At 50.4% G+C, this 26,603-nt stretch overlaps 1 protein-coding gene across 5 annotated transcripts in view; it reads left to right on the top strand.

The window, feature by feature from the left end:
- Window positions 1-26,603, top strand: part of ST3GAL3 (ST3 beta-galactoside alpha-2,3-sialyltransferase 3) — a 236,548-nt gene that overhangs the window by 204,033 nt on the left and 5,912 nt on the right. For 3 of the 5 annotated variants that reach the window (XM_082365374.1, XM_082365373.1, XM_082365372.1), the window contains 6 exons: window positions 4,742-4,836; window positions 8,052-8,115; window positions 8,999-9,094; window positions 9,380-9,566; window positions 25,694-25,840; window positions 26,019-26,165. In XM_082365374.1, coding sequence (XP_082221500.1) covers window positions 4,742-4,836; window positions 8,052-8,115; window positions 8,999-9,094; window positions 9,380-9,566; window positions 25,694-25,840; window positions 26,019-26,165 — 736 coding nt within the window. The remainder of the gene's footprint in view (window positions 1-4,741; window positions 4,837-8,051; window positions 8,116-8,998; window positions 9,095-9,379; window positions 9,567-25,693; window positions 25,841-26,018; window positions 26,166-26,603) is intronic. The other 2 variants (XM_082365376.1, XM_082365375.1) reach the window with 1 other exon arrangement.

The following is a 26,603-nucleotide window of genomic DNA, read 5'->3' as shown; positions in this document are numbered from 1 at the left end:
TCTTCCCGGACCAGGGCGCGAACCTGTGTCCCTTGCATTGGTAGGCAGATTCTTAACCACTGCGCCACCAGGGAAGTCCCGACTTTTTTTTTTTTTTTGGCCACGCTGCACGGCTTGCTGGATCTTAGTTCCCCGACCAGAGATCAAACCTGGACCCTCGGCAGTGAAAGCGTCAAGTCCTAACCACTTGACTGCCAGGGCCCTTTGACTACACTTTTTAAAAAAATCTGTTGTAAAAAAGGGGGGAAAAGAAAGCAAGAAAGGAAAACACCACAAGCCAAGTAAATAAATAAACTCAACTTATACCTCAATAGAGATATATTTGTAACTGTATCTCAGAGGGTTTATATATTTAATATATAAAGAGCTTAAAAAAAAAGAGAGAAGATTGTTAGCTAATGCTATAGTAGTAATCGTATTGTCACATATGTGTATGAAAACATGTTGTACACCTTAAACTTATACAGTGTTATATATCAATTATAGTCAATTATATCATAATAAAGCTAGGGGGAAAAAGAAGAAAAAAACCCATAACCTTTTGGAAAAATGGGCAAGAGATATGAACAAAATTCATAGAAAAACTCACAAATGGCCCTTCCATATATAAGACAGTGTTCAATTCCACACATAGTAAAAGAAATGCAAATTAAAACCACACTGAGATACTGTTCCTCTCCTGTCAGACTGGCAAAATTGAAATGTTTGACAGTATACTCTATTGGTGAGGCTGTGGTGAAAACGACACTGTCATTTGTTGCTGGTGGGTAATGTGAAATGGTGTGATCCTGGTGGAGGGGAGTTTGGCAATATGGAGCAAAATTATATATATGCATTTTCCCTTTGATCAGTAAACCCACTTCTAGGAATCTATTCCAAAGATACATTGGCAAATAGAAAAGATATATGCATGAAGTTATTCACTGTAACCACTGTTAGTGGTACCTACTCTACAACAGACTGGAAACCACCCAGGGGACTGATTGAATGATATATGTACATAACCATAATGGAGTATAATCAAGTATATACCTCTACTGCTATGCAGTAATTACCAGGATATATTGTATAGTGAAAAAAATCAAAAGGTAAAACTGTATATGTTACCTTTTTATTGAATATAGATGTATGGATAAAGAAGATGTGGTACATATATACAATGGAATATTACTCAGCCATAAAAAAGGAACAACATTGGGTCATTTGTAGAGATGTGGATGGACCTAGAGTCTGTCATACAGAGTGAAGTAAGTCAGAGAAAGAAAAACAAATACTGTATATTGACGCATATTTGTGGAATCTAGAAAAATGGTACAGATGAACCTATCTACAGGGCAGGAATAGAGACGCAGACATGTCGACACGGGCTGTGGGGTGTGGGATAAATTGGGAGATTGGGATTGACATATGTGCACTGCCATGTGTAAAACAGATAGCTAGTGGGAACCTGCTATATAGCACAGGGAGCTCAGCTCAGTGCTCTGTGGTGACCTAGATAGGTGGGATGGGAGGTAGAGGGTGAGAGGGAAGTCCAAGAGGGAGGGGATATATGTATACATACAGATGATTCACTTCATTATACAGCAAAAAGTAACACAACATTGTAAAGCAACTATACCCCAATTTAAAAAAAAAAAAAAAAGAAGAAGAAAAAGAAGGGAATAGGAATTCACATACACACATTATGTATTTGCTTATACCAAAAAAAAAAAAAAGGAAAAAATAAAAACTAATAAAAATGAATACTATATGGGAATAGAAGTAACAGGAGTCGGACACAGAAATGAAAGTTTGACTTCTCTGAATATATCTTGCTTTGTGAATTTAATTTTGGAATTCTATAGTTTTATATCATCATAAAACAAAGTTAAATTAATATGAGGGGTAAGCAAACTCTAGAAGCAAAAGCAAAATGAAACAAATGAACTTAACTATGTATTGCTGATGAAGTAAACTCAGCAGGATTATTCCAAAATAATTCTGCAAAAGCAAAGTAATTTATCTGTATTTCTCTAGTGGGGTATTCCCTAAATCATTTTTAGTAATGGTAGTATTAGTAATAATACTGGTGTTTTTATTCTGAAACTATTCTACATATTTTATATATGTATCTATATTTGGATATATTAGGATAAAGCAAATAATTAATTATGTTACTATCACTATAAACAAGGATATCAGCTTATGAGAAAAGAGGTATAAATATAAAATCAAATGGTTTCAGCGTATTTTTTCATTTGTGTATCCTTGTACATTTGATTTTGGGAAGTCATTTTTAATCAGGTTACCAGCCGCTTATGGTTTTTGTTCTGTCCGTTTGCATAGCAATATTTTCATAATATTATAAAGTGAAAAAAGTAGTCTACAGAGCAATCTAAAAAATAATATGGGAAAAGGAAAGTCAGTACGGATATATACCAAAGGTTAATTGTCTCTGTGTTGTAGGATTATGAGTATTTTTTACTTGTACACACAAGTGTGTGTGTGTGTGCGCGCCTATCTGTATTTTTTTCCAAAATTAACACTTTATAAGCACCAAAAATGAGGGGTTTTAAAAAATTTTATTTATTTTATTTATTTATTTTTGGCTGCGTTGGGTCTTTGTAGCTGCGCACGGGCTTTCTCTAGTTGTGGCGAGGGGGGACTACTCTTCCTTGCGGTGTGCGGGCTTCTCATTGCGATGGCTTCTCTTGTTGCGGAGCACGGGCTTTAGGCATGCAGGCTTCCGTAGTTGTGGCACATGGGCTCAGTAGTTGTGGCTTGCGGGCTCTAGAGCGCAGGCTCAGTAGTTGTGGCGCACGGGCTTAGTTGCTCAGCGGCCTGTGGGATCTTCCTGGACCAGGGCTTGAACCCGTGTCCCCTGCATTGGCAGGCGGATTCTTAACCACTGTGCCACCAGGGAAGCCCAATAAGGGGGGGGGTGATTTAAGTAAAAATTAATATAATGAACTTTCTCATCAGCTGAAAAGATGGGGGAAGAGAGAAGACAAGGAAAAAATGTGTTGAGACCATTTGGCTAGATCTTAGGAGATTTTGCTAGCATATGACATGCAGTACATATTGGGAGGCAGATAAAATCATGTCCATGCCTGACTGAGAAACTGCAAAACTTTCATAAGCTCAGTCCTGACACAGGAGAGGTTCTTGCCCCAGGTTTATCCAGGGACCTTGTGGACTCTGGTCAGAATCCTCGGGGCCTCTGGTAAAACATCAAATGTATTAATTCACTTAGATTGTGTGTACTGGGTATGAGAAACACGAGTGACCCTTCTACACAGAGGAGAAGTGTGCTAACTCAGAAGCCCAGAAGAAAGCCGCTGTGCAGGAATAGCCCTCCCACGCTATCATGTGTTGACAGTTTCTTCCTAGCAGCAAGGGATGGGGAGGGAGCAGCGTTGAAAGTTTTCTGCCTCTTTCAAGTTCACTTCAAAATCTCTAGTAATGATAGACCTCCAAGTGATTACTGCTGTTATTCCCCCTGGTCTGGTGATTGTAATGGTGTTAGTGATGATGGGAATGAGAAATGGATGCTGAGGTTAGAGTTCATTGGGGGGCGGTGAGTTCTAGCTTCTGGGCTGGGAGGCCCCCTTCTCCAGTCTTCAGTTTTTCAGTGGGCTGATTCAGGCTGTTAGAAACAAGAGTCAGCCACAGAGGCCTAGGCCTCCACACCTTCGTTCTCAGCCAGGAAGGCCCTAAGCACACCCCGCAACAAGGTCAACACACAGGAGGTGACCAGGTGCTGGCCATCTCCCGGGCTGCTAGGTTCCCTGAAAGGTCTCAAAATCAGGGTGCTAGGTTCCAAGTGAAGTCGTGCTGTCCAAGCATCTCTGAAGAGCTTGGTTCCTCCTGTCCCTTCTCACTCTGCCCTCACTTCCTTCTGCATCCCTCTGATGCCATCTCCCACCCCCAGCCTCCCCCCTGCCCTGCCCATTCCTCGGTTTCCCAAGAAGAGCAAGGCTTGCCTTTTCTCTCCACAACTTGGCATTGCCGCATGACTCCTTCTCTCCCCCTTTTCCCTCCCATCTTTCCTCCAGACCAAAACTCCCCCTCCCCGTAAACTCCTTGTCCCTCCGCCACCTCCTGTGGAGCTTGGTGTTCCCTCGGTCCTCCTCTCTGCCAGCAAAAGTGCTCAGACTTCTGCTTGTCTGAAGCCTCCCCTCAGCCCTGCCTCCCAGCTGCAGGATACTGTGATTTTTTTTCTTCTGTCAAACCTCTAACTCCTATGGCTATTCACCTGCTTTGCCCTCCCACCGTGAATTCTCCTTCCTCCTCACCCTGGGTGGTCCACCTCCCAGCATTCTCTCCCAAATTCTGTCTCTCTGCACGGGCTGTATTTTGGGGTATTTTTCTGCTCACTGGACAGTGTCTCATCTCCGTGTTCCCAGATTGCAGGAACAGCGTGGGCAGCAGTGACTGTTTGATGGATGCACATGTGGATAACCTGCCAGAGAGCTTCCCGCTCTGAGGTGCTGATCCTGCTGAGTGCATCTTGCCTCTCCACTCCTACAGCTGGCCATATAAGGACTGGCCAGGCCTGCTCCTCCACACTCAGGCTCCACTGAACAGGACCTGTCAGACCCCGCACAGCAGCTACCCAATGTGCAGGCTGGAGTGGGGAGGAGATGCTGGAACATGGAGGATGGCTTCTGGCGGATCCACAGCCAAGGCAGATGGACAGAAAGCCATTTAGCACTGCAGCCTAGTGCACTTTGGGACTCTCAACAGCCCTGTTGTATTCCAGGTTCTCCAAGCCAGCACCCATGTTCCTGGATGACTCCTTCCGCAAGTGGGCTAGGATCCGGGAATTTGTGCCGCCTTTTGGGATCAAAGGTCAAGGTATGTTGGGAACCCTGCCCCACTTTACATTAACATCTCATCCCCCAAGCTGTCTCCCTAGTGTCAGGACAGGGCTGTACCCTCAGAAGTCTCCCTGCTGGGAATCCACCCCTCTCAACAATGCCCTACCTTCTCTCCCTCTTTCCTGACCTTCCTTTTTTCTTACTTCTTTAGTGGAATGTTTACTCAGAAACCACCACTTTGCCAGGGGCTAGGTACACAACAGTGGAGTAGACAGATGTGGTTCCTCTCCTCAGAAAGCTCCGGTCTAATGCAGACACAGGTACTTGGAGTGCAGTAAGGACTCTGATGAGGGAAGAACACTGTGCTGTGAGATCACACAAAAGGGGTGCCAGAGACAGCAGTGCTAGAGGACTAGATATGAGGGGGGAAATCCCAGAGAAAATAGAGGCCATCCGGACGACTGCCCCCAGGGCCCTCCATCATCCCCTCCTGAAGTTTTTCACCTTAACCTAGCCTCCCCTCCAGTCCTTTTTTATCCTGTCCAAGGCTAACCTTTCCCCCTATACTCTCAGAACTGTCCCCTTCTATTGCCTCAAGGACCTCACCCATGCAGTTCCTGACATAAGACTTTCCCATCCCTGAGAGTTTAACAGTTCTCTTTCCATGTCAAGTTCCTGCCCTATTTCATGGCATGGTAGGGTTTCAGCTTTAGCGTCAGACATAGAAGGATCCGGTCCCAGTACTACCTCTTTATTAGCTGTGACCGTGGACAAGTTACTAACATGTTTTGCTTTAGTTTCTTCATCAGTTAAATGGAGAGAATAATACCACTGTATTAGGTTGTGGTCAGAATTAAATAAGATAACTGTTAAAGGGGTGATATCATTTGGCCAGCAGACTCAAGAACGCCTGAACCCTCTACGTAGCCGGCCCACCCCTCCCTGAAAAGAAGACAGTGGCCAGCAAAAGGATACTCTTGAACTGGAGCTTTGACCTTCAACCTCCAAGGACAAATCTCATGGGTTGGGTTGAACCACATGAAGAACTCCTTTTTCATGGGTGCAGGTAGCCAAGCAGCCTAACTTTTCTCCTAAATCCTCACTCAATATTCTGATCCTGCTAAGCTATGAAGGGCAGGAAAGGCTGATACAGAGCCCATCATCCAGCAAGAAAAAGCAGCCCATAGTTTATGACCATTCTGCTAAAGGTTCCCCTCCTAGAAAACAAAAACCCAATCCATATCCTTGGCCTTGGCCAGTTAGCAGCAATATGCTTTTCCTTAGAGGTGAAATTGGAGGTGGGAAAAGGAAGGGACCTGTGACCTTCCCCGAGGCCCACCATAAAGTGTATCTGAAGGCACTTAGTACAGAACATTTCCTTAAAGGTTTGTTTCCTTACCCTTTCTCATTCGACTTCTAGAAAGATTGCCCGTGCCACCTGTCTCCTCTTACTCACCATTTACTCTTGAAGAATATCTTCTCCCCTCACCACTTCAGTGAAACTGCTCAGTGCCCCCAGGAGATCCAAAGGATACTTTTCAGTCCTTAACTTGACATCTTGGCTGCATCTGACAGTGTCGTCCAGTCCATCTTTTAAAAGAATTATGAGGTTGCTGTGTTTAATTTCAGAGGCATCCTTTCTTTACATGAAGTATTTCAGGCATATAAAAAAAGCATAAAAACTCATATAATGAGCACCCACGTACTCTTGTACCCAGCTTCAGAAATAAAACTTGAGATACGACTCAAGCTCTGTGTAGCCCTTCCCCCTCCGTTCCCCGCCTTCTCCAGGAGACCAGTATCCTGGTTGTCATTCCATGCCTGTTTATATATTTCTACAGCATATTTATATATCTGCTTAAAATATGGCATGGTTTTTGCATGTTTTTGAACTTTACAAACAGTATTGTATATCGTACTTGTGTGTGTGTATTTTTCAAATTGATTTTTTTGCTTACGCTTTTCAGGTGTGTCTGTACTGGTACACATAACTCTAGGTCATTGATTTTGCAACTGCTGTGTAGTATTCCATGTACCACATTTAATCTATTTTCCTACAGTGGACTTTTAGGTTGCCTCCAACATTTCGCTATTACCAACAGTTCTGCAATGAACATTCTTGTACAAGTCTCCTTAAACAAATGTGTGAGTTTTCTGATGCTCTCCACCTAGGAGTAGAGTTGCAAGATGTTAGTCTATGCACAGCTACATCTTTACTTGATATTAAGATACTTTTCACTGTGATTGTACCGACTTACTTATCTTTAGGTCTTTACGTACATTACCTTTTTACCTTCCTAACAATTCTGCACAGCAGGAATTACCATCTTCATTTGGAAGATGAGGAAACTAAAGCTCAAAGAACGTAAGCGATTTATCGGAGGTCACAGAGCTCATAAGCAGCAGAGCCAGGATTTGAGTCCAAGGCTGATATCATTATCTGTTATATTATAATGCTCTCATTATACCAGAGTTTGAAAGGAGAGCAGTCATCACTGCCAAAACCAGAGAGAGGTCAAGAAGAATGAGGTCTGAATATGGTCACAGGATCTGAGAGCACAGAGGTCACGGGGCCCTTGCTGAGGGGTAGCCTGAGCGGAGTGCAGGTGGGCAGATGCCAGGCCACAGGGCTTGAAGAGGTAAGGAGGTAGAGGCAGCCTGGCAAGAACAGGATTAGAGGTCAGCAGTGTTAGAGGGAGGAAGGGAGGGGAAGATGGTATCAGAAAATGAGGCGGAGTGGCCTGACCCGGGGAGCTGGCTGGGAGCACTCCAGCTCTTCACCACTGGTTGGCTCCTTGTTTGCTTCCTGGTGTCTGCTTGGTGGGGGCACAGAAGTGAGCACGTGATCTCTGCCTCTGACCAGCACTGCCATTCTGGGGGACACTGAGATGCCCCAGCTCCCAGGCAAGGCCCACACCTGGGGGCACATGTCCCAGGGCCTGATGGCAGAGCCTCTGACAGCCAGCCGAGACTGCCAAGGAAGGGCCAGGGAAGCCTGAGGAAGGAGCTGTGCGCGGGTGCCGGGGGCTGGCTCCAGGCAGAGATGTGTGTGCCGCCTCTTCTCCTGCCTCCATCTCCTATCTCAGGGAGAAAGTTAGGCCAGTGGCCCAGCCTTGTGTCCGGAGCTCCCTCCCCAACCTTCACGTCCACCCTAGCCCCAGGACCATGTGCCTTCAAATCGGCTCATCGGCAAACATCTCATGGGAACCCTTAAGCGACCCTCTAACAGTTGCCTCCCTCCTCTGTCCACAGATAATCTGATCAAAGCCATCTTGTCCGTCACCAAAGAGTACCGCCTGACGCCTGCCTTGGACAGGTGAGCCACTCGCTGCCCATTATCCTGCCCCTCGGCTGCCCAGTGTGTGCAGAGGGGCTGAGGCCCAGCTGGCCTTCCCTGGACCTGGGCAGATGCTCCAGCATACTCACACACGCGTACACACTGGGGTGGGTGAGCAGGGAGGCGGGGCCACCGCACTGGACTGGCCACCCCCGTGGGCTATAAGCAGTTGGCAAGACATCTCAGTCTTCAGGCAGCAGAGATCCGAGGGTAAGAACTGAACGTCCTGGGCTGGAATCAGCTCAGCACTGGGACTGAGTGGCTGGGTGCTGGGGCAGCTGAAGGGGCTTAAATCCAGGAGGCAGTGACAGCTCTGAAGGCAACAGACCCTAGGTGGGGGAAGCCCCAGGGTCAGAGGTGCGAGAAGCAAAATGAGTAGGGTTCTCAGGTGGCTACTGGGTGCATGGGGGCTTCTGAGTTAAAAATAAGTCCAGCCTTGAGTCTTGGAGCCTCCAGGCTCATTCCTCTGTTCTTGCTTCTCTAGCGTAGGCCTCAAGCTCAGCCCACTTTTCCCTCTCCCCTGAAGGCGACCCAAACCCACTAACCCTTGGGGAGTCTTTAACCCAGAATGCCATCTTACCAGAGCTCCTTCCTCACCACCCCAGAGCTAGTGCCCAAGCCCCTTCCACACCCATGTTTCCCTGGAGAAGTGTCAGGGACCAGGGGTATCTGAGAGCCCTGAGTGGCCCAGCTCTCTGCAGTGTGGTTCCGGCCTCTCAGAAATGCTGCCAGAAGCTCACTGGTCTGCCTCCTCTGTCCCAGCCCGTGCCTGGCCAAGGGCATGGGGTCAGGGGCCAAAGGGGCAGGGGGAGAGGAGACCTGGTGGACAGCTCTCCAGAGGTCTCTGCGTCTGTCCCCTCAGCCTCAGCTGCCGCCGCTGCATCATCGTGGGCAATGGAGGTGTCCTTGCCAACAAGTCTCTGGGGTCACGAATCGATGACTATGACATTGTGGTCAGGTGAGCTCCTCAAAGCAGTGCCTCAGGCACCTTCATGTCCTGGTCCCTGAGCCCACTGAGAACTGTCTGTCCATCTGGCCCACTGGGCTGGAGGTCAGTAGAAGCCTCAAGAAGAACCCTGGGTTGGAAGGCTTTGGAATGGAAAGCCAGGTGGCACCAGGTGGCCTGGGCTCCCTATCCTCTGCACCTGGGGTATTCTGGGGTCATGGTGCCTCCCCACACACAGGGCTACAGACCACATGCAGTGAGCCCAAGGCAGTCTCTGACTGGGCCCACTCTCTGCAGACTGAACTCAGCACCAGTGAAAGGCTTTGAGAAGGACGTGGGCAGCAAAACTACACTGCGCATCACCTACCCTGAGGGTGCCATGCAGCGGCCTGAGCAATATGAACGTGATTCTCTCTTTGTCCTCGCTGGCTTCAAGTGGCAGGACTTCAAGTGGTTGAAGTACATCGTCTACAAGGAGAGAGTGGTGAGCTCCCTGTGCCCCAGCTCCTTCCTCTCTTGCCCTGGCCCTGCCCAGCTTCCAAGTCAGCCCCTTTCCCTGAACCAGGCAAAGAACAAGTAGGAACCTTTCAAAAGAAGCATTAAGGACCCAGATGCAACCAAGGGGCAGAGAGGCCAGGAGATGCCAAGGCCACTGGCCCAGACTCCTGGAGCTGATGTGCCTGCTATCTGCTACCTGCCTCCAGAGACCCAGGCTGCAGGTCCTTCCTCAGCCTTCTCTAGCCAGACCCCAGGTGCCTCCTCAGCAGACCCTGTGGGCCCTTCCCTGGCCTTAGCTCCCCGGTGTGGAGAGCTGTCGCCCGGCTAGACCCAGCTTTCCTGCTGATCTTCACAGCCCCCGCCCTCACTTTCTACTTGCCCCCCAAGTCCCTCTTACCCTCTGTGAGGTCTCTCTGACTGTGGTCGTGTGGGTCCCCCCTCATTCCCAGCCAGGGGAAGAAGACCTTATTTGGACCCTGGGGCCATTCCACAGGGATAGCAGACCCCTCAACTTGAGGGTGCCAGTTCCCAAACTTGTAAGTCCTGACCTCTCTCCACTTTGTGCTTTTACCACTGACTTGTGGTTGTGTCCCCAACCTGCCATTGAGTCTGGTTCCACTCTGGGAATGGCCAGATTCTGTACTTATAGGTCTAGGCAGGCAAGCGTCTGGGCCCGTTTCTTTAGAGAGCTTATATGGCCAAGTAGGGTCAGACTGCTCCTTACTGGACCACCCAGTGAGTCCCCTCCTGAGTTCTCTGTTTCTCAGCTCTGGGCCAAATTTTCCAGGCTCATTCCCCTTTCCCCTCAACCAGCTGTCACCAGCCACCCCAGGGGAGGGGCACTGCAGAGTTCAGGCCATTCATCTTCCAATACCCAAGCCTTTTACCAGAGGGGAATGATGACAGACAGCGCTCCGCCTACAGTAAGAAGCTAGTTGTTCTTCCTGGAGGTTTATAGGAGAGCTGGGGGGCTGGAACAGCTTCTCCTGCCTATGGACGTCTCAGTGCAATTTGGTTTAACTCCACAGCCTTTTCCCAAGCAAGGCCAAGTGCAGGCAGTGTCAAGTAGGTAGCAAGCGAGAGCGAAGACAGAAGTCAGGTCCAGAAATTCAGGTAGGTGGGACAGTGGGGAAAGGGGAGCCCATCTCAGAGCCAGGCTGAATGTGGCAGCCAGGGTCCCCAGAGGGGAGGAAAGGGTTTGACCTTAGCCAGCCCCAGCGGCGAGCAAGCCAGCTGCCCACGCACACTAGGCGGCATGTGGGGGCTGAGGGAGCACCCCTCTGTTTTCAGAACCCTAGGACCTGAGCAACTAGTGTCCTCAGAGCCCTTCTCTTTGTCTTGAAGGCAAGAGAATTGGGATCACAGGTAGGCACCTTTAAGGGAGAAATGGGAGGAAATTGGGTCTGCCCTGAGGAGCCCCAGAGAGCCTGTGGGATGCTTCCTCACCCTGCCTTCTGCCCATCTTCCCATCTTCCCACCCCCTCCTGGCATATCCTTTCCTCTGCTCATCGACACCTGTCAAAGGAGCTCCTGGAGGGCAGGGCCCTGATCCCCTTTGCTTGTCTTACCCCTCAATGCCCAGCCACCACAAATGATCTGGAATTGGCTCAAACACCAGATCCTGCTTCTTTCTGGGCAGACTGGGATAGGACAGGCGACCCATATCAGGAGGCCAGGCCAAAGGGTGGGTCAGGGCCAGCCAGGTGGGTGTTGTCACATGATCCTTCCAAGAACACCAAGGACAGTTAATTCAAGACTCTTACAAGTCATCCAAAGGAGTCAGGAAAGAAAGAAGAAAAGGAAGGAAGCCAACTAGAGTTGGAAGACTCAGTATACTCAGGCCACTCAGGGAGCAGACAGCAGGGCCTCACTTCTCCCTGAAAGACTCAGGAGCTTACTGCCTGGCCTGGCCTTGGTGGCAGGCCTGTTCAAGGAACTAACTGGAGCAGTTGGGATGAAGAGGTGTGGGCCGTGCTCAGGCACACGCTCATTGGGCCGATGTCTGTGTCCTGTTGCGGCCATGCCCAGGGATCTAGGACCAGCCCCGTGGTCCTTGGTGAGGACTCCTTCCCAGGTTGGGAGATGTGAGTGGAAAGGGGAGAGAGGAGCTGGGAAGGAGTCCTCTGAAGTTCATGAGGCTTCCTTGGCTCCAAAATCAAAGATAGTTGGGGCCTTTAGAGTGAGCTGTCAGAGGAAAACCAGTGATGCCCACGGCCTCACCCGAGTGGGCCCGCCCAGGCCCTTTTGGTTAACCTGGAAGCCTCTTTAGTGCCCTCCTCCACCCCAAGCCCAGGGCTAATGCCTTCGCAGGACCTCTCTCATGCCCTACTTCACTTCTCTGGGATCTGAGACCCAGGTAAATGTGGGAGAGGCTGCTTCTCCAGGCCCCCTCCTGTCTGGTGCCCAGCTGCAGGCTTGCCCTGCTCCTGCAGTTATGTTTCTAACCATGCAGCCCCTGGGCTACTGGAGAGCTCTCTGCACCTGTCTGGAGCCTCACCTGCAGAATTCTGGCAGGAGGCAGCTCTGTGTTTGGGAGCCAAGGCCTAGCTGGGCAGGGCTGGGACAGGTATTAGGCCTCAGTCATGGCCGCTGCCTGCCGCTCGCTGTGTGAGCGGTCGCTCACTGCCTGTGTAACTTCCTGATTCCCAGGAGTCCTGACAGGGTATGAGAAGGGGAAAGATACAGGAAAGGAAGACCAAACAGCCCAAAAACAGCCTGTGCTAGAGCTAACCATGCTTTCTTCATCCACGTGGGAGCTGTCCTCGTCACCATTTGTGGCTGTTTGATTTCCTGATTCGCTGGGCAGTAGCACAGCTAACTCTAAACAAGTCACCTTTAAAGGCCCTTTATCTCTCAGATCCCAGGAGGCCAAGCCATCAAGCAGCTGGAGGAGTTCCCAGCAGGCCTTGTGTGCTCGGGGCAGCTCAGAGGAGCACCAGCGGACTACTGAGTGGGGAAGCTGAGGTCAGGGGGAGGGGAGGAGCTGGGGACATGGAGATGCAGGTATATGTGGGCCATGGAGGGAGGGGCGGCCTCCAGCTCTTGTGAAGTTCTTCTCAGAGGCACATCTGGCTCCATCCCTCCACGCGCTTACTCATTTGCCAGGCATCGTCAGGTGTTCTCTGTGCTGTCACTGTGCTGCTCCCTGGAAATAGAAAGTCACTCGGTCTAATGGGAGAGACAGTCCCCGAACTAGAGTTATAATGCAGTGTAGTAGGTGCTGTGCCCTGAGCATCCTCCTGGTGTTTGATGAAGGCTGGAGACGCCCTGTCTGCGGTCCTGAGGACGGAGCCCTGGGACCTGGAGAGGACGGGACACGTGAGAGGCAGAGCTTCTCGTGCTGTGTCCCCTGCCTCTGCCAGACTCCCCCACTGTGCCCCAGGATGCTGGTGACCCAGCACTTCAGAGCCCCGGGGAGCTGCCTTCCCAGTCCTCTTCATCCTCACTTGGGAAACCGGAAAGCTGGCCTCACTGCTGAGGGGCCTCTGGGCCTGAGGCCTGGGCTGGGTTGGTGGGTGTGGTTCCAACCTAGCAGGCGGGGAGGAGAGGACAAGGGCTAGGGGTTGGCCCCTGGACAGCCTTGACCCAGGCCCGACCTTCCAGCTTTTGTTCAGTCCTTGGGGAAGGCGGAGGGATCTAAGAGGCCGGCCAGGGCCCCACTTCACGCCCAGGGGGACTGGGCCCTTGAATTTGAGAGACAACGCGGTTGAAGAGGAGAAAGCAGCTTAGGCCTTGGAGTCATACAGACTCGGGTTTAAATTTAGACCCTGTCACTTGTTAGCTGGGTTCTTAGACAAATCACCTAGGCCCCTTAGACTTCATAAAACAGGAGTAGTACCACCCATCTTTCAGGGTTGGTTTAACAATTAAACAAGATGAAGTATAGAAGCACCTAGCACAGTGCTTGACACTTGGTAAGTTCTGTCTGTGGCAATTATGAATACTGTTTATTATTTTATTATTATTATTGGTGGTGGTGCTATTAGAAAAGCCCAGTTGCACTAGGGAGTGAAGTCTTTGTCTAGACTGTAGGGCCTGACCTAGGAAGTGACCTAAAAGCGGGGGTCAGAGACCAGGCCTAGAGGAAGGAGAGACGTGGACCTCCTGGTGAAAGGCCGCAGGGGTGGGCTAGCAATCTAGCACAAGGCAAATGGCCACCAGGTCCCCGCATGTGAGGCCTTATTGGACCAGGCCTGAGACAGGGACTGAACATCCATCTGCACCTAAACCTGTGCTCTGTCCAGGCCTGAGAGAGATGCAGAGCCTTAGGATGGGCTCTGCCTAGCAGGAGCTCGGTGTGGACACCACCTTGCCTCTGGGGAGACTCCGTGCAGGGCACCTAGAAAACGTGGTGAGGCTGGCAGACACCGTTGCCTCCTACTGCTTGACAAGGCCTCTGCTGAGCCAGCTCGATGCTCCGCACCCCACAGTCTCCTTTCCAAACCTCTGAGACAAGCTCTCCTGGATACTATTTCCTTTGCAGCCATTTCCAGTGGACACAGCTCTTTCTCACAGATCCATTATCCCCTGTGAGGGCCAGGAAGACTCCCTGCACATTCCCCATCCTGCATCCTGCCCATGGCTCCTCCCCCACCATGAAAGGTGCTCAGGGACTGGGGCTCACGTCATCATCCCCTGTGCTCCTCTTCATCACCGTCATCCGTAGCCTCGTGCTTACTTACCTCATGATCCTTGTTTTTATTCCTCCTCCTTTTCCTCCTCCTGCTTCTTTTCCTCCTCTTCCTCCTTCCACCATCCTCATCATAGACGTCATTTATTAAGATCTTCAGTTTGCCAGCTTCCTTTGAATTCCTTTATTCAGTTTTCACCATGACCCTGTTAGATAGGTACTATTATGATCCCCATCTTGGGGTTTAGGAAACTGAGGCACAGAGAGGATGAGTTACTTGCTAAGATCACACAACTAGTTAAGTGGTAGAGGTGAACTCAGACCCAGCTCTGGATGCCATCTCCTCCCACCTTCTCAGGAACTGTCTTTTTTCACTGATCTCTTTTCTTACCTCTTTACTGGATCTTCCTCTCACATCTATAAATTTGTTCAGCTATTTTTTTTTTTTCATTTCTCTCACCACAAAAATGAAAGCCCCAGGGACTTCCCTGGCAGTCCGGTGGTTAAGACTCCACGCTTCCACTGCAGGGGGCGCAGGTTCAATCCCTGGTTGGGAAACTAAGATCCCGCATGCCACAACGCAGCCAAAAAAAAAAAGAAAGTCCCCTCTTCAGCTGGTATTCACCCTTTCTCCTTCCCTTCTTTTTCAAGTTTCTGGGAAGAGTCATCAGCTGTCCACGATACATATCTCCATATTTTCCCCCTTCTGTTTCTCAACGCTCTCCAGTCTGTCTTCCAAACCTATCCCTCTATGGCAGTGGCCTTCTGACTCTAAATCCAGTGCCTCACTTTAAAGGAACAACTTGTCAGCAAATATTCAGTGAGCATTTACGGTGTACTGTACGCAATGGTAAGTTCTAGGGATAGTCCTTGATCCTTACAGACTCATGGCTAAAATCCTGGGAAGCATGCTCAATTCTTCCATCTCCTCTGCCTTCTCTATTCAGTCATGCAGCCTCCAGATCTGTGGTTCTCCCTTTTAAAAATGTCTTCCTTGGATTATTTCAGCAGCTTCCTATCTCCCTGCATCCAATCAGGCCTCCCTCCAATCCATTCTCCACACCTGTATCCAAAAGAATCATCCTAAAGTGTCTGTCTGGTTGGTTCATTCTCCTGCTTAATGGGTCCCCGTTGTCCACATGCAGCAGTTCTCAGAGTGCCTTCTCCTTTCCGGTAGCATCAGTATCACCTGGAAACTTGTCAGAAATGCATTTTGGGACTCCACCTTAGGCTGTGAATGAGAAACTCTGGGGGTGGACCCGGCAGTCTGTTTAATGAGCCCTCCAGGTGATTTGGATACAGGCTCAAGTGTGAGAACCACTGGCCTGCAGGGTAAAATTCCAATTCCATAGCATAGCGCTCCGTGATCTGGGCCCTCCAACTCCTTCCTTGTCCTGACCGCTCCTTCTTGCACCCAAAATTACTCTGCACTCTGGCCATACCAAAGTATATGCCCATTTCACACCTCCATGTTTTGTCTGCTTCCCTTCCCAAGGCTGTATGAGATGCTTCTTTTCTGAGCTCCCACGACACTCATCAGTCTGTTATGCATAAGGGTTCTCTTATCCATCGACTCTTATAAGCCCCTGGAGGGCAGGGACTGTCCTGTTTATCTCTGTACGCCCATCACCGCCTGCAGTGTTTGCGACAGAGTTGGCATGCATAAACGAATAAATAAATGTGGAAACTGAGACCCAGAGGAAGGCAGGAGCTTGTGGCAGAGTCAGGATTCCAACCCAGATCTTCTGACTCTCAGTGGGGGCTCCTTCCTCGCAAGTAGGCCGCCTCCCTCCTCTGTTGCCCCAGAGATCATTCTTTTAGATTCGGACCCTTGCGTCCTTTTGCTCCCCTCTTGCCTCTCCTGGGCACCTCTCTCCTCTTAGCCATGTTTGATCTTCTTTCTGAGGTTCCGAGATCATTCTCCTTGATAAAAAAAAGTGAAAACTGAACAGTCCCTGGCCTCTGCCTCGTTCAGTTGTCTGTTGGTATCACACAGCCAGCCCCAAGCCGACTCCTCTTTTTGTTCATTGCTTTTTCCAAATATAGCTTTCAAAAAGGTTTTTGACCCTCTCCTCATAGCATGCATCAAAATAAATTCCAAATAGATTAAAAAGTAAAATATAAAAATACAGCCAAAGGAAAGTAGTACTTTTGAAGAAAGTAGAATAGAAATCACATCCCTAGAGGGAAGAGAACTTTCAAGGGACAGCAGTGCTAGGAAAAATCAGATTTGATAATATACGAACACTTTAAACAACAACCAAAAAAGACTGGATACCACAAAACTTTGAAAAGTATGTTTAGGAAATATGACAAATGGTTATTATCATGAAAGTTGACAGGAAAACCATTAGGACCCCAGCAGTTAATGAGCAGGAGACTGAACCGATCACACAGAAGGAAATATAACTAGTAAACAACGGAAATATAACTAGTTAACCACAGAAATATGTTTAACCTTCCTGGCAGTCAGAAAATTCATGTGAAGGCGACAGGATGCCACTTATCACCTATCATGTCTTCAGAGAATGTGTTTAAATTGTAATACATGATTCTGGCAAGAGTGCAAGTGACAGGTGCTCTCAAAGGCTACTAGTCAGAGTGTAATTGGGGACAAGCTTTTTGGAAAGGAAATGACACTTGGCACCAGGAGCCATCACCCAAGGGAAGGAAAAATCTGCCTACAAAGGTTTTTATTATAGTGTTATTATAATGGCCAAACTCAAATATAACCTAAGGGGTTTATTATGAAAAGTATGGTTCAACTAGCATACGGAGTATAAAGGAGCAGCCCAGTGACCCTGCAGAGGCTGCGGGCACCTGGACCAGCCAGCACAGCCGCTCCCACTCTTGCTCCTTTGGTGTGGGTGGGGCCGCTGCAGCAGCACTGGATTCAGTGTCAGGAACGGATGCCTCTGCCTCAGGCCCCGTCTCTGAGTTTCATTTTCCTCTTCCGTACAATGGGGTTGGTGAAAGCTTCCCGGGGTGGCTCCCAGATACACCGCTGCAAGGAGCCAGTGGGACAGTGCACTGACAGCCCCTGGCACACTGTGCTCGCTGCAGTGGCGAGCACCTTCTGAGAAGGTCAGTGCTTGCCTTGCTGAGCCCCCTCTTCAGGGCTCAGAGGGAAATGCCCACCCCAGTCCCATCCTCCCCTGCTAGACCATCCCCAGGTACTGGAGACCTCAGAATTTCTTGCCCCAGCAGTGCCAAGTCCACTTCTGTCCTCTTGAGGGTAGAACACACCTCCCTGTGCCGACTCCAAAGTCCAAGCAGGGCTGTTTGCAGAGGCTGTAAGCTGAACTTGGATGTGTAAGCTGGGCAGTCCGCGCACGTGTGCACAGTGCTTCCCACAGCGTGAGATGGGACCAGGGTGGGAAGGGAACGGGAGGGCAGGCTGGGGCTAGCTCTCCCTACACCATGGGCCAGCATGGGTCTCCGGGAGTCAGAATTCTCAATTCAAACCTGGCCTTCCAGATCGTTTTTCAAGGGAGGATAGAATATATTTTATTTAACAGCTTGATACCATGATTAGTAACTGTCACATATTTGGAATCTAAATCTTAGACGTGTGGTATGTGGACATCCATTTGTAATTTTGTCCCTAGCCCCACAAATCTTAGGGATTTGAGCCTTCACGGACATGGTGGCAATGGCTGGAGGTGAGGCTGGGTAGACGGGACAGACGGTGAAGGGTCTTGTCAGCCAAAGTCACATCAAGGAGCTTGGACTTTGTCCTGCGGACTAACAATAGCAGAAGCTAACGAGCTGCCTTTGTGCCAAACATTATGTGTGTGACTTGTAACTGTCATGGCACAGAAACACTATGAAGAAGGAGCTAGTCTGATTTCCCATATTCTTAGATGATGATAATGAGACTTTGAAAGGGTAAAGAACTTTCCGAGGGATACAGAGTTAGTGGTTCAAAAGCAGACCCACAGAATTATTGGGGCAGCCCAATCCGCAAGCAGGGTTGGGCTGAGGAAGGCGGGAAGGAGGCAGTTGTGGGATGGATCTGCACAGGAGCCACAGACCTGGTGTTGCTAGGTTCCTGGGGACCTGGGAGAGGGAACCATCAAGGGAGAGTGAGCATTCAAGTCTGAGTCATTGTGGAGGAATGGTGGTGGCTGGACTGGATCCCTTGGGGGAAATGGATTAGATAAGAAAACAAACCTTTCAGGGCCTTGGTTTCTGTAAGAGGGGATTAGACCAGATGTTCTTTTTTGTTTTGTTTTTTGGGGGTTTTTTTTGTTTTTTTATTGGAGTATAGTTGATTTACAATGTTGTGTTAGTTTCTGCTGTACAGCAAAGTGAATCAGTTATATACATATATCCACTCTTTTTTAGATTCTTTTCCCATATAGGTGATTACAGAGTATTGAGTAGAGTTCCCTGTGCTATACGGTAGGTCCTTATTAGTTATCTATTTTATATACAGTACTATGTATATGTCAATCCCAATCTCCCAATTTATCCCTCCCCCCGAAAGCAATTTTTTTTAATTGATTTATTTTATTTTATTTATTTTTGGCTGCATTGGGTCTTCGTTGCTGTGCATGGGCTTTCTCTAGTTGCAGCGAGCGGGGGGGCTACTCTTCGTTGCGGTGCGCAGGCCTCTCATTGTGGTGGCTTCTCTTGTTACAGAGCACGGGATCTAGGCGTGCAGTCTTCGGTAGTTGTGGCTCACGGGCTCTAGAGCGCAGGCTCAGTGGTTGTGGCACACGGGCTTAGTTGCTCCATGGCACGTGGGAGTCTTCCGGGACCAGGGCTTGAACCCTTGTCCCCTGCATTGGCAGGAGAATTCTTAACCACCGTGCCACCAGGGAAGCCCCGAAAGCAAATTTTTTTAAATTAATTTTTACTGGAGTATAGTTGCTTTACAATGTTGTGTTACTTTCTACTGTACAGCAAAGTGAATCAGCTATATCCCCTCTTTTTTGAATTTCCTTCCCATTTAGTTCACCAGAGAGAATTGAGTAGAGTTCCCTGTGCTATACAGTAGGTTCTCATTAGTTACCTATTTTATACACAGTATCAATAGTGTATATATGTCAATCCCAACCTCCCAATTCATCCCCCCCACCCCCCTCCCAGACCAGATGTTCTTAAAGGTCTCTTTTTGTATGATGGTAATCAATGTTTTGAGGGTTATTTGATGTCTGAAATATTATAGAATATATTTGTACAGAAAGTAAATGGCTTATATATAACAGAGACTCATGTATTTGTTGATTGGTTGATCCAGGTTAATCATTAGTTCTGAAATATTTTGTACATCTGTAAATAGCTCTCTTTTCAAGCTCTACTTCATTTTACTTATAGTTTCCTTGGTATGTCACCTTGCTCTTCCTCCCATTTTAAGTTTTATGCATGTGAACATTTTGGGGATATGTCTTCTTTGTATATATTTTAAATAAGTATAGCAGATGTTTTAAACCTCTTTTTGACTCTTTCTCATATCATAATAATTATACCATGTATTGAGATATTTGTACACAGCCCTGTCTTTCCTCCTGGGTTACAAACTCCTTTTGAGTAAGGAAAAAAAAAAAAAACCAGACCCGTGCTCTTAATGATCCTGACAAGCTGTCTGAGCGGGCGGTGGAAAGCCTCTGAAGATTTTAGCCCTGAGAGTGGCAAGATCAGATTTGTGTGGAATTGAAGGAAGGCACGATGGAAGCAAGGAGGTCTGGTGGCTCCTGGAGTGACCCCAGTGAGCTGGTGACCTGTCCTCAGGCAGTAGCAGCGGTGGGGCCGGGGTGGGGGGCGGGGGTGCAGGTGTAGGCAGGAGCGACCACACCTGCCCTTACTCCTGGCTGCAGAAAGCCAGCCACGGTCAGGCTCTCCACTCCCAGACCTCTCATCTTGGCATGCAGACTGCTTCTCTCCCCACAGAGGAGGAAGAGGCTGCAGGAGAAGCAGCCTGCAAGGGCGCGGGCAAGCACTGTGGGAGCCCAGCTGGGCAGGTACTTCTTCCCAGATGCTTTCCCCCCGTTGCTCCTGGCTGTTCTGACAAGAGCAGAACGAGTTGCATCAGCAGGAGACCAGCGGCTCCACGCAGATGAGCTGGCTCCCGGCTGGACTGAGGCAGGGACATTCCTGGAGGAGGGATTCAACCAAGCATGCGGCCCACAGGTGGCCTTGAGGAGAGGTTTGACCATTCCAGGCCAGCGTCATTGGCTGGCTTTATAGGCCTCTGTGCTGTGTCCTGTGGGTCAGGGAAATGAGATGTGAGAGGCCTTGGGCCATTTGGATAGGCCTTCTGGAACAGGGCTGTGTTCTGGTGGCAGGCTTGGCAGTGTCACCCAGCAGTAGGAAGGCCTCCAACACCCACTGCCCTCCTGCAGGGGACCCAAGGACAAAGCTGGCCCCCGTTTGAGTGTGTGTATGTCTGTGAACTGGCCTGTGTGTGACCTCTAACATTGCTGGCCACACCCTCTGCTTCACTCTCGGCTTCTGTGACACTCAGAATCATAACAGACAAGATTTATTGAGCCCTTGCCATGTGCCAGACATGGTGCCAGATGCTGTAAAATGCACAGCACTTCATTTAATCATCACGGCTATCTGGGAAGTGGTCTTGACGTCCCCGTTATGCACGAGGAACTTGAGGCCTGAAGAAATCCCGTGACACGCCCTGGTTGCACAGATGCAGAATCTGGATGTGGACGTGGGTCTCCCAGACTCCAAGGCCCACAGTCTCCCATGGCATCACACCCTCCCTGCGTCTCCTCGTGGCTCTTACTGTTGGTTCTCAGTCTGCTCCGCAGGCTCCTCTGCTCCCACCGACCCCTTCAGTGTTGCTGTCTATGAGGTTCTCCTCTCTTCTTGCCCCACACAGAGATTCTCAATCTCAAGTCACCAAACGCCCTCGCTTTCAGGGACCCTGCTCCCTTTGGCAGTGGTGTGCGGCGTGTTGTGTGTGTGTACTCGTGTATGATTTTTCTGAGACGGGGAGCCATGGCTTTTATTTGAGAGACGGGCTGCAGTTGTGGTTACTTGGTATTTGTCTGACACAGTGATGCCCCAGCCAGATCCTGGTCTTCCTGTTCCTCCTTTCCCTGGGATTCCTGAGGAGGCCCCTGCACCAGGACAGCGACAGGTGGGAAAAATAAAATAGTGGTGCCGGGTCCCCGTGCCCTAAGGCAGCCTCTCTGAGACTTGAGTCCCAAGCATAAGACTCGCTCCCACCCCCACCCCACCCCACCCCCTCCCCGACCCCGTCCCAGTCTTGCTCTCTGCCCGAAGGCAGTAGGAGCTTCAGCGCTCTTAGAACAGGTGAGCAGAGCAGGGACCGGAATGCCGGGCCTGCTCCAGGGAGGCAAGCTCTGCCTTGGCGTACCCGCCGCTGCCTGCGCACAAGGAGCCAGAAGGAGCTCTATGTGTGCCTGTGACTTTGCATTTCCTACTAGTAAACGTGACACACGTATCCTCAAATCCAAGAAGTCACATGAGTTGTTTCCCCTCCTGGGAAAGAGTAAAGATAGGAAGAGAGGCAGAAGCCTCCCCTCCACCCTGGAGCGTTTGTCAGCTTCTCAAAGGGGCTTGAGATCGTAAGCTAATTTCCTACCGTTTCACACGGTGGTTACATATGGGACCCTTAAGCACATGGGAAAAGCCAAGAGATGTTGTCTCAGAGAGGGAATCTCGTGTCACAGAAAGACCCAGGCTCTGGAGTTGAATCCAGCTCAGATTCTCCCCAGCTGTGTGTGCCTCGGGGCAAGGCCCCTCGCCTCTCTGAGCCTCAGTCCTCTCTGTGAAACAAGATGCAGGGCACCAACTGGGGTGACCCCTAACTCACCTCAGCGATTCTGGCGGGTAGAAGGGAGGCCCCATCCATCCTTGGCTAGCCCCCCAGACCTCCCGAGGTGGGAACAGCAGTGCTGATAATAAATGGTGTGGCAGAAAGAACACCCATCCTGGCATCACGACGTTGGGTTTGCATCTTGGTACAGACTCTTACGTGACCTTGAACACGTTGCTTCATCTTGGGTCCCGTACCTGTGAAGTGGGTGAAAGTTGAAGAGACATAAATAATATCTATGAAAACCAGCCTGTAGTCTCCACACCCCCAGGTGTGCCATTACTGCCTCTCCCTCCCTTCCCGAGCAGCCCCTGCCCTTCCTCCTCTTTAGGGGTATGTGGGCAGGCGTGGGCAGGGACCCGGGGTTGTAGGGTGCGGGGAGGATGTTGGGACCTGCTGGGCTCTGGAGAAGGGATGGGGGCTGTGCTTTGCTCAGCACAGACTGGTACCTGCCGTTCCTTTCAGTACACGTCTGATCTTCCCAGGAGGGGCTTCTCCCCAGTTCTGCATAAGATCTTGGCCATTTCTCCACCGTTCCCTTTCCTGCTGGGTCTCACTGTCCCGACCTTTACCCCCTTACACACACACGCTTCTCCTGGACACAGAGGGAGGCACAGGAGGAAGCCGGTCTGGGGTCTGCTGTCTCGTCTCACTGGGGCTGAGACCCAGCGAAGTTGGCCCTAAGGGCCCATCCTTTGAGCTGACGCTTGGAGGATGGATAGAATTTGCCCGAGAGAGAGGTGTTGCCAGAGATGGGGAGAGGTGAGGAGGGGGTGGCTGGAGCAGACAGTCCGTTGGAGGCCGCAGAAGACAAGCCTGAAGAGATGCTGAGGGCAGTGGAGGAGCCGGGATGGAGTTCATGTCCCCTTACACACCCGCGGCCGGTGCTGCGCTGCTGGGCCACAGAAGTGAATCAGATGTGAGCCCCTGCCCTGGGGCTAATGGCGGTGGTGATAGTAGCTGACCAGTGACTGTGAGCTGGGCACTCAGCCTGAATTATCTCATTAAGTTCTCACAACACAAGATAAATACCCTTAGTATCCCTGGTTTATCCATAGGGAAATGATAGTTTTCTTGCCCAAGGCCTCCACACAGTTGAGTGACCAGAGCTGAGTTTGGATCTGGGCCCCAGGATCTTCTGTCTTAGTCAGCTCATGTTGCTATAACAAAATACCACAGACTGGGTGGTTTATAAACAGCAGACATTTGTTTCTCACAGTTCTGGAGGCTGGAAGTCCAGGATCATGGCACTGGCAGACTTGGTGTTTGGTGAGGGCTTCCTGGTTCATAAATCATTATGTCTTCACTTGGTGGAAGGAGCGAGGGATCTCTTGGGCCTCTTTTGTAAGGGCGCTAATCCCATTCTTGAGGGCTTCACCCTCAGGACCTAATCACTTCTCAAAGGCCCACCTCCTAATACCATCACCTTGGGCATTAGGTGTTCAACGTAAATGAATTGGTGGCGGTGGGGGGGGGGGGGAATGGGCCACAAACTTTCAAACCATAGCAGATCTTTTTTTAAATAAATTTATTTATTTTATTTATTTATTTTTGGCTGTGTTGGGTCTTCATTGTTGTGCGTGGGTTTTCTCTAGTCATGGTGAGCAGGAGCTACTCTTTGTTGCAGTGCGTGGGCTTCTCACTGCGGTGGCTTCTCTTGTTGCGGAGCACGGGCTCTAGACATGCGGGCTTCAGTAGTTGCGGCACACAGGCTCAGTAGTTGTGGCACACGGGTTCTAGAGCAGAGGCTCAGTAGTTGTGGTGCACGGGCTTAGTTGCTCCACAGCATGTGGGATCTTCCCGGACCAGGGCTGGAACCCGTGTCCCCTGCATTGGCAGGAGGATTCTCAACCACTGTGCCCCAGGGAAGCCCCTATAGCAGATCTTAACTCCATATTTTATCACCTCCCAAAGGTTAGAGGTCATTTCTACCTTGGGATGAAGGTATTCAGGAAAGACATGAGAAAGGAGATGATTCTGAGTCTTAAGAAGCAAGTAGGGTGGATCAGGTGGGTGGAGGTGAGGAGACCGTTAGAGACAGAAGGAGCAGCATCAGCAAAAGAATGGAGGCACGAATCAGCAGATGTGGACTTAAGATGGGCTGAAATGAAACCTGGAGCAGCAGGCAGGGTTACTGGCTAAAAAACTCTGATCTCCTGTGGGCAGTGGTGATGTGATCCGGTTTGTATATAGAAAGATCATTCTGGCAGAGAGCAGAAAGTGGTTTGGGAGGCAGAGGTGGCCCATTCTGGGCACTCATTTTGGGTGAATGGAACTCAACAATTATTTTGTACTTTTCCAGTAACTCTACTGGGCTCTGGGGGCGGTTAGTGGCCAACAAGACAAACAGTGGCCTAATTATAATAGTCCATTTGAAAGATGATGAGACCTGGACTTTAGGTGGTAGCAGTGGGCTTGGGAGGAAAGGATGGATCCGTGGGATTCTATAGAAAATACAATCGAAATGACCCAGATGACCAGTAGGACAGAACGGGCTGGAGAGATGAAGAGGGATGCAAAGTCGATTCCCAGGCTTCTGGTTTGGAAGATTGAGTGGACAGCAGAGGTTAGGGAACACAGAAGGAGGAGCAGACCTGGGGGAACCAGAAACAACTGAGATGTCCAACAACAGAGGGGTTGCTTACATAGGCTATGGGACATCCCTGGGACATCTCTCCAGCCTACAGGGTTGGTTTGTGACTTTCTCCAGCAGTACTCAGGAGCCCAGTTGTAAGGGTGGGAAAGGTGGATGTATGGGTTGATCTAAGTTCATGGTTCCCCTGGGCTAGGACAATAGAATGACAAGGGGCAGGGAGTTGAGGGTGCTTACGAGAGAGTGGCTGAAGCGATATACTCAAGGGACTAGACCAGGGAGGGCTCGTGTACTGAACAGAAAGGCAGGGCTGGGAACTAGAGGAAGGAAGAGAGGTAGAAGGAGAGGAATTTGTGGCCCTGGAGTGGACCCTGGGGTGTCAGGTTTCAGAGCTGATGCTTTTCCAGTCCGGTACTGAGATCCCTCAGGGAAGAATCATCCCATTCTGCAATTAAAGAACTGAAGCTTAGAGAGCTTCTCACCTGCCCAAAGTCGCCCAACTCCATCGGTGGCAGAACTGGGGTTGGAGTGTTGTTTCTGCTCTGCCATACTAGCTCACATTCTGTCTTTATTTTTCAGGTTCACTTTAGAACAGTTGACTGAGAGCGAGGAAATTCAACAGAAGGGAAAGGAGGCAAGCCCAGCAGAGCAGATAGGAGAGAGAGGGCAGGCTCCTCCTGGGCCCCTCAGTAGCGGCAAAGGGGAGGGGTACTGCTGGGCCATTGGGTCTTCCTCGTGGCCCAAGACCCCCCCCCCCGCCCAAGGCCAGAGCAGCACAGCCCAGTGCCCCATGCCCTGTGCCCCGCCCTGCAGCTCACTTGGTATCCTCCATCCACACTGGCCCCACTGTGTGCTCGTTGTGCCCTACCATGTACCTTGTCTCTGCCACACATCCTGTGTCCCCAGCACCCACCAGGTCGTCCGTCCTCCAGCCGTGTTTGTTCCCCATGCCCCAGGCTCCCTGTACATACCTCATGCCCCCCACCTTGTTTCTCATTAGCCTGTACACACTTTGGGTCCCCACCACTCACCCAGTCCCATCACAAGCTGTGTGCCCGCTCATGCCCACTTGTGCTGTGTCTACAGAGCGCGTCAGATGGCTTCTGGAAATCTGTGGCCACTCGGGTGCCCAAGGAACCCCCTGAGATTCGCATCCTCAACCCATATTTCATCCAGGAAGCCGCCTTCACCCTCATCGGACTGCCTTTCAACAACGGCCTCATGGGCCGCGGGGTGAGATGTCTGGATCCTGGGAGAGGTAGAAGGGGACCTGGACCAGAGGTGCCTTGGGAAGGAAGGACAGGGCGGCAGGGTGGGGACAGAGGATTCAGTTCTCAGGAGCAGAGCTGAGCTCTGGAGAGCTTCGCTGAGGGTCTCAGCCTCACTCTGCACCCCCTTCCCCTCCATCCAGAACATCCCGACCCTCGGCAGTGTGGCAGTGACCATGGCACTACACGGCTGTGATGAGGTGGCAGTTGCAGGCTTCGGCTACGACATGAGCACACCCAATGCACCCCTGCACTACTATGAGACCGTGCGCATGGCAGCCATCAAAGAGGTGCAGGGCTGGGCGGGGGGCAGTCCCTGGGCAGGGCGAGGGAGGGGTCAGTGCCAGCACGAAGGACAGACTCTGACTGCGTGTGTACAAATGAATGGTCAAGGGACGAGGCAGCTTCGGGTCTGGCTGCTCAGAGCTCCCTGGAATGCCCTGCCCCACCCTCAGCTAAGCTGGGTCACCAGGCGTCCACCCCTGCCTGCAGGCCTCCGACCACCAAGCATCCTTCTCCCTGAACTTGCCCTCCCCGGCCCTCTCCTTGTCCTGGTCCAGCCCCTGCCTCCTCCTTGCTGCTCCCCAGCCATCACATGCCCATCTTGGAGCAAGCTCACAGCCCTCCTCTCTGCTTCGATTCTCCTCTTCCCTCAGAGGACCTCCTCGCCCCCTCAAACAACCCACAGACCTTACCTCTCCGTGCCAGGATGCCCCCATACCTCCTCC

Source organism: Balaenoptera borealis, assembly GCF_965194805.1.
Source record: "Balaenoptera borealis genome assembly, chromosome: 1".
Classification (NCBI taxonomy): domain Eukaryota; kingdom Metazoa; phylum Chordata; class Mammalia; order Artiodactyla; family Balaenopteridae; genus Balaenoptera; species Balaenoptera borealis.
This window is presented reverse-complemented; position numbering and strand designations above follow the sequence as displayed.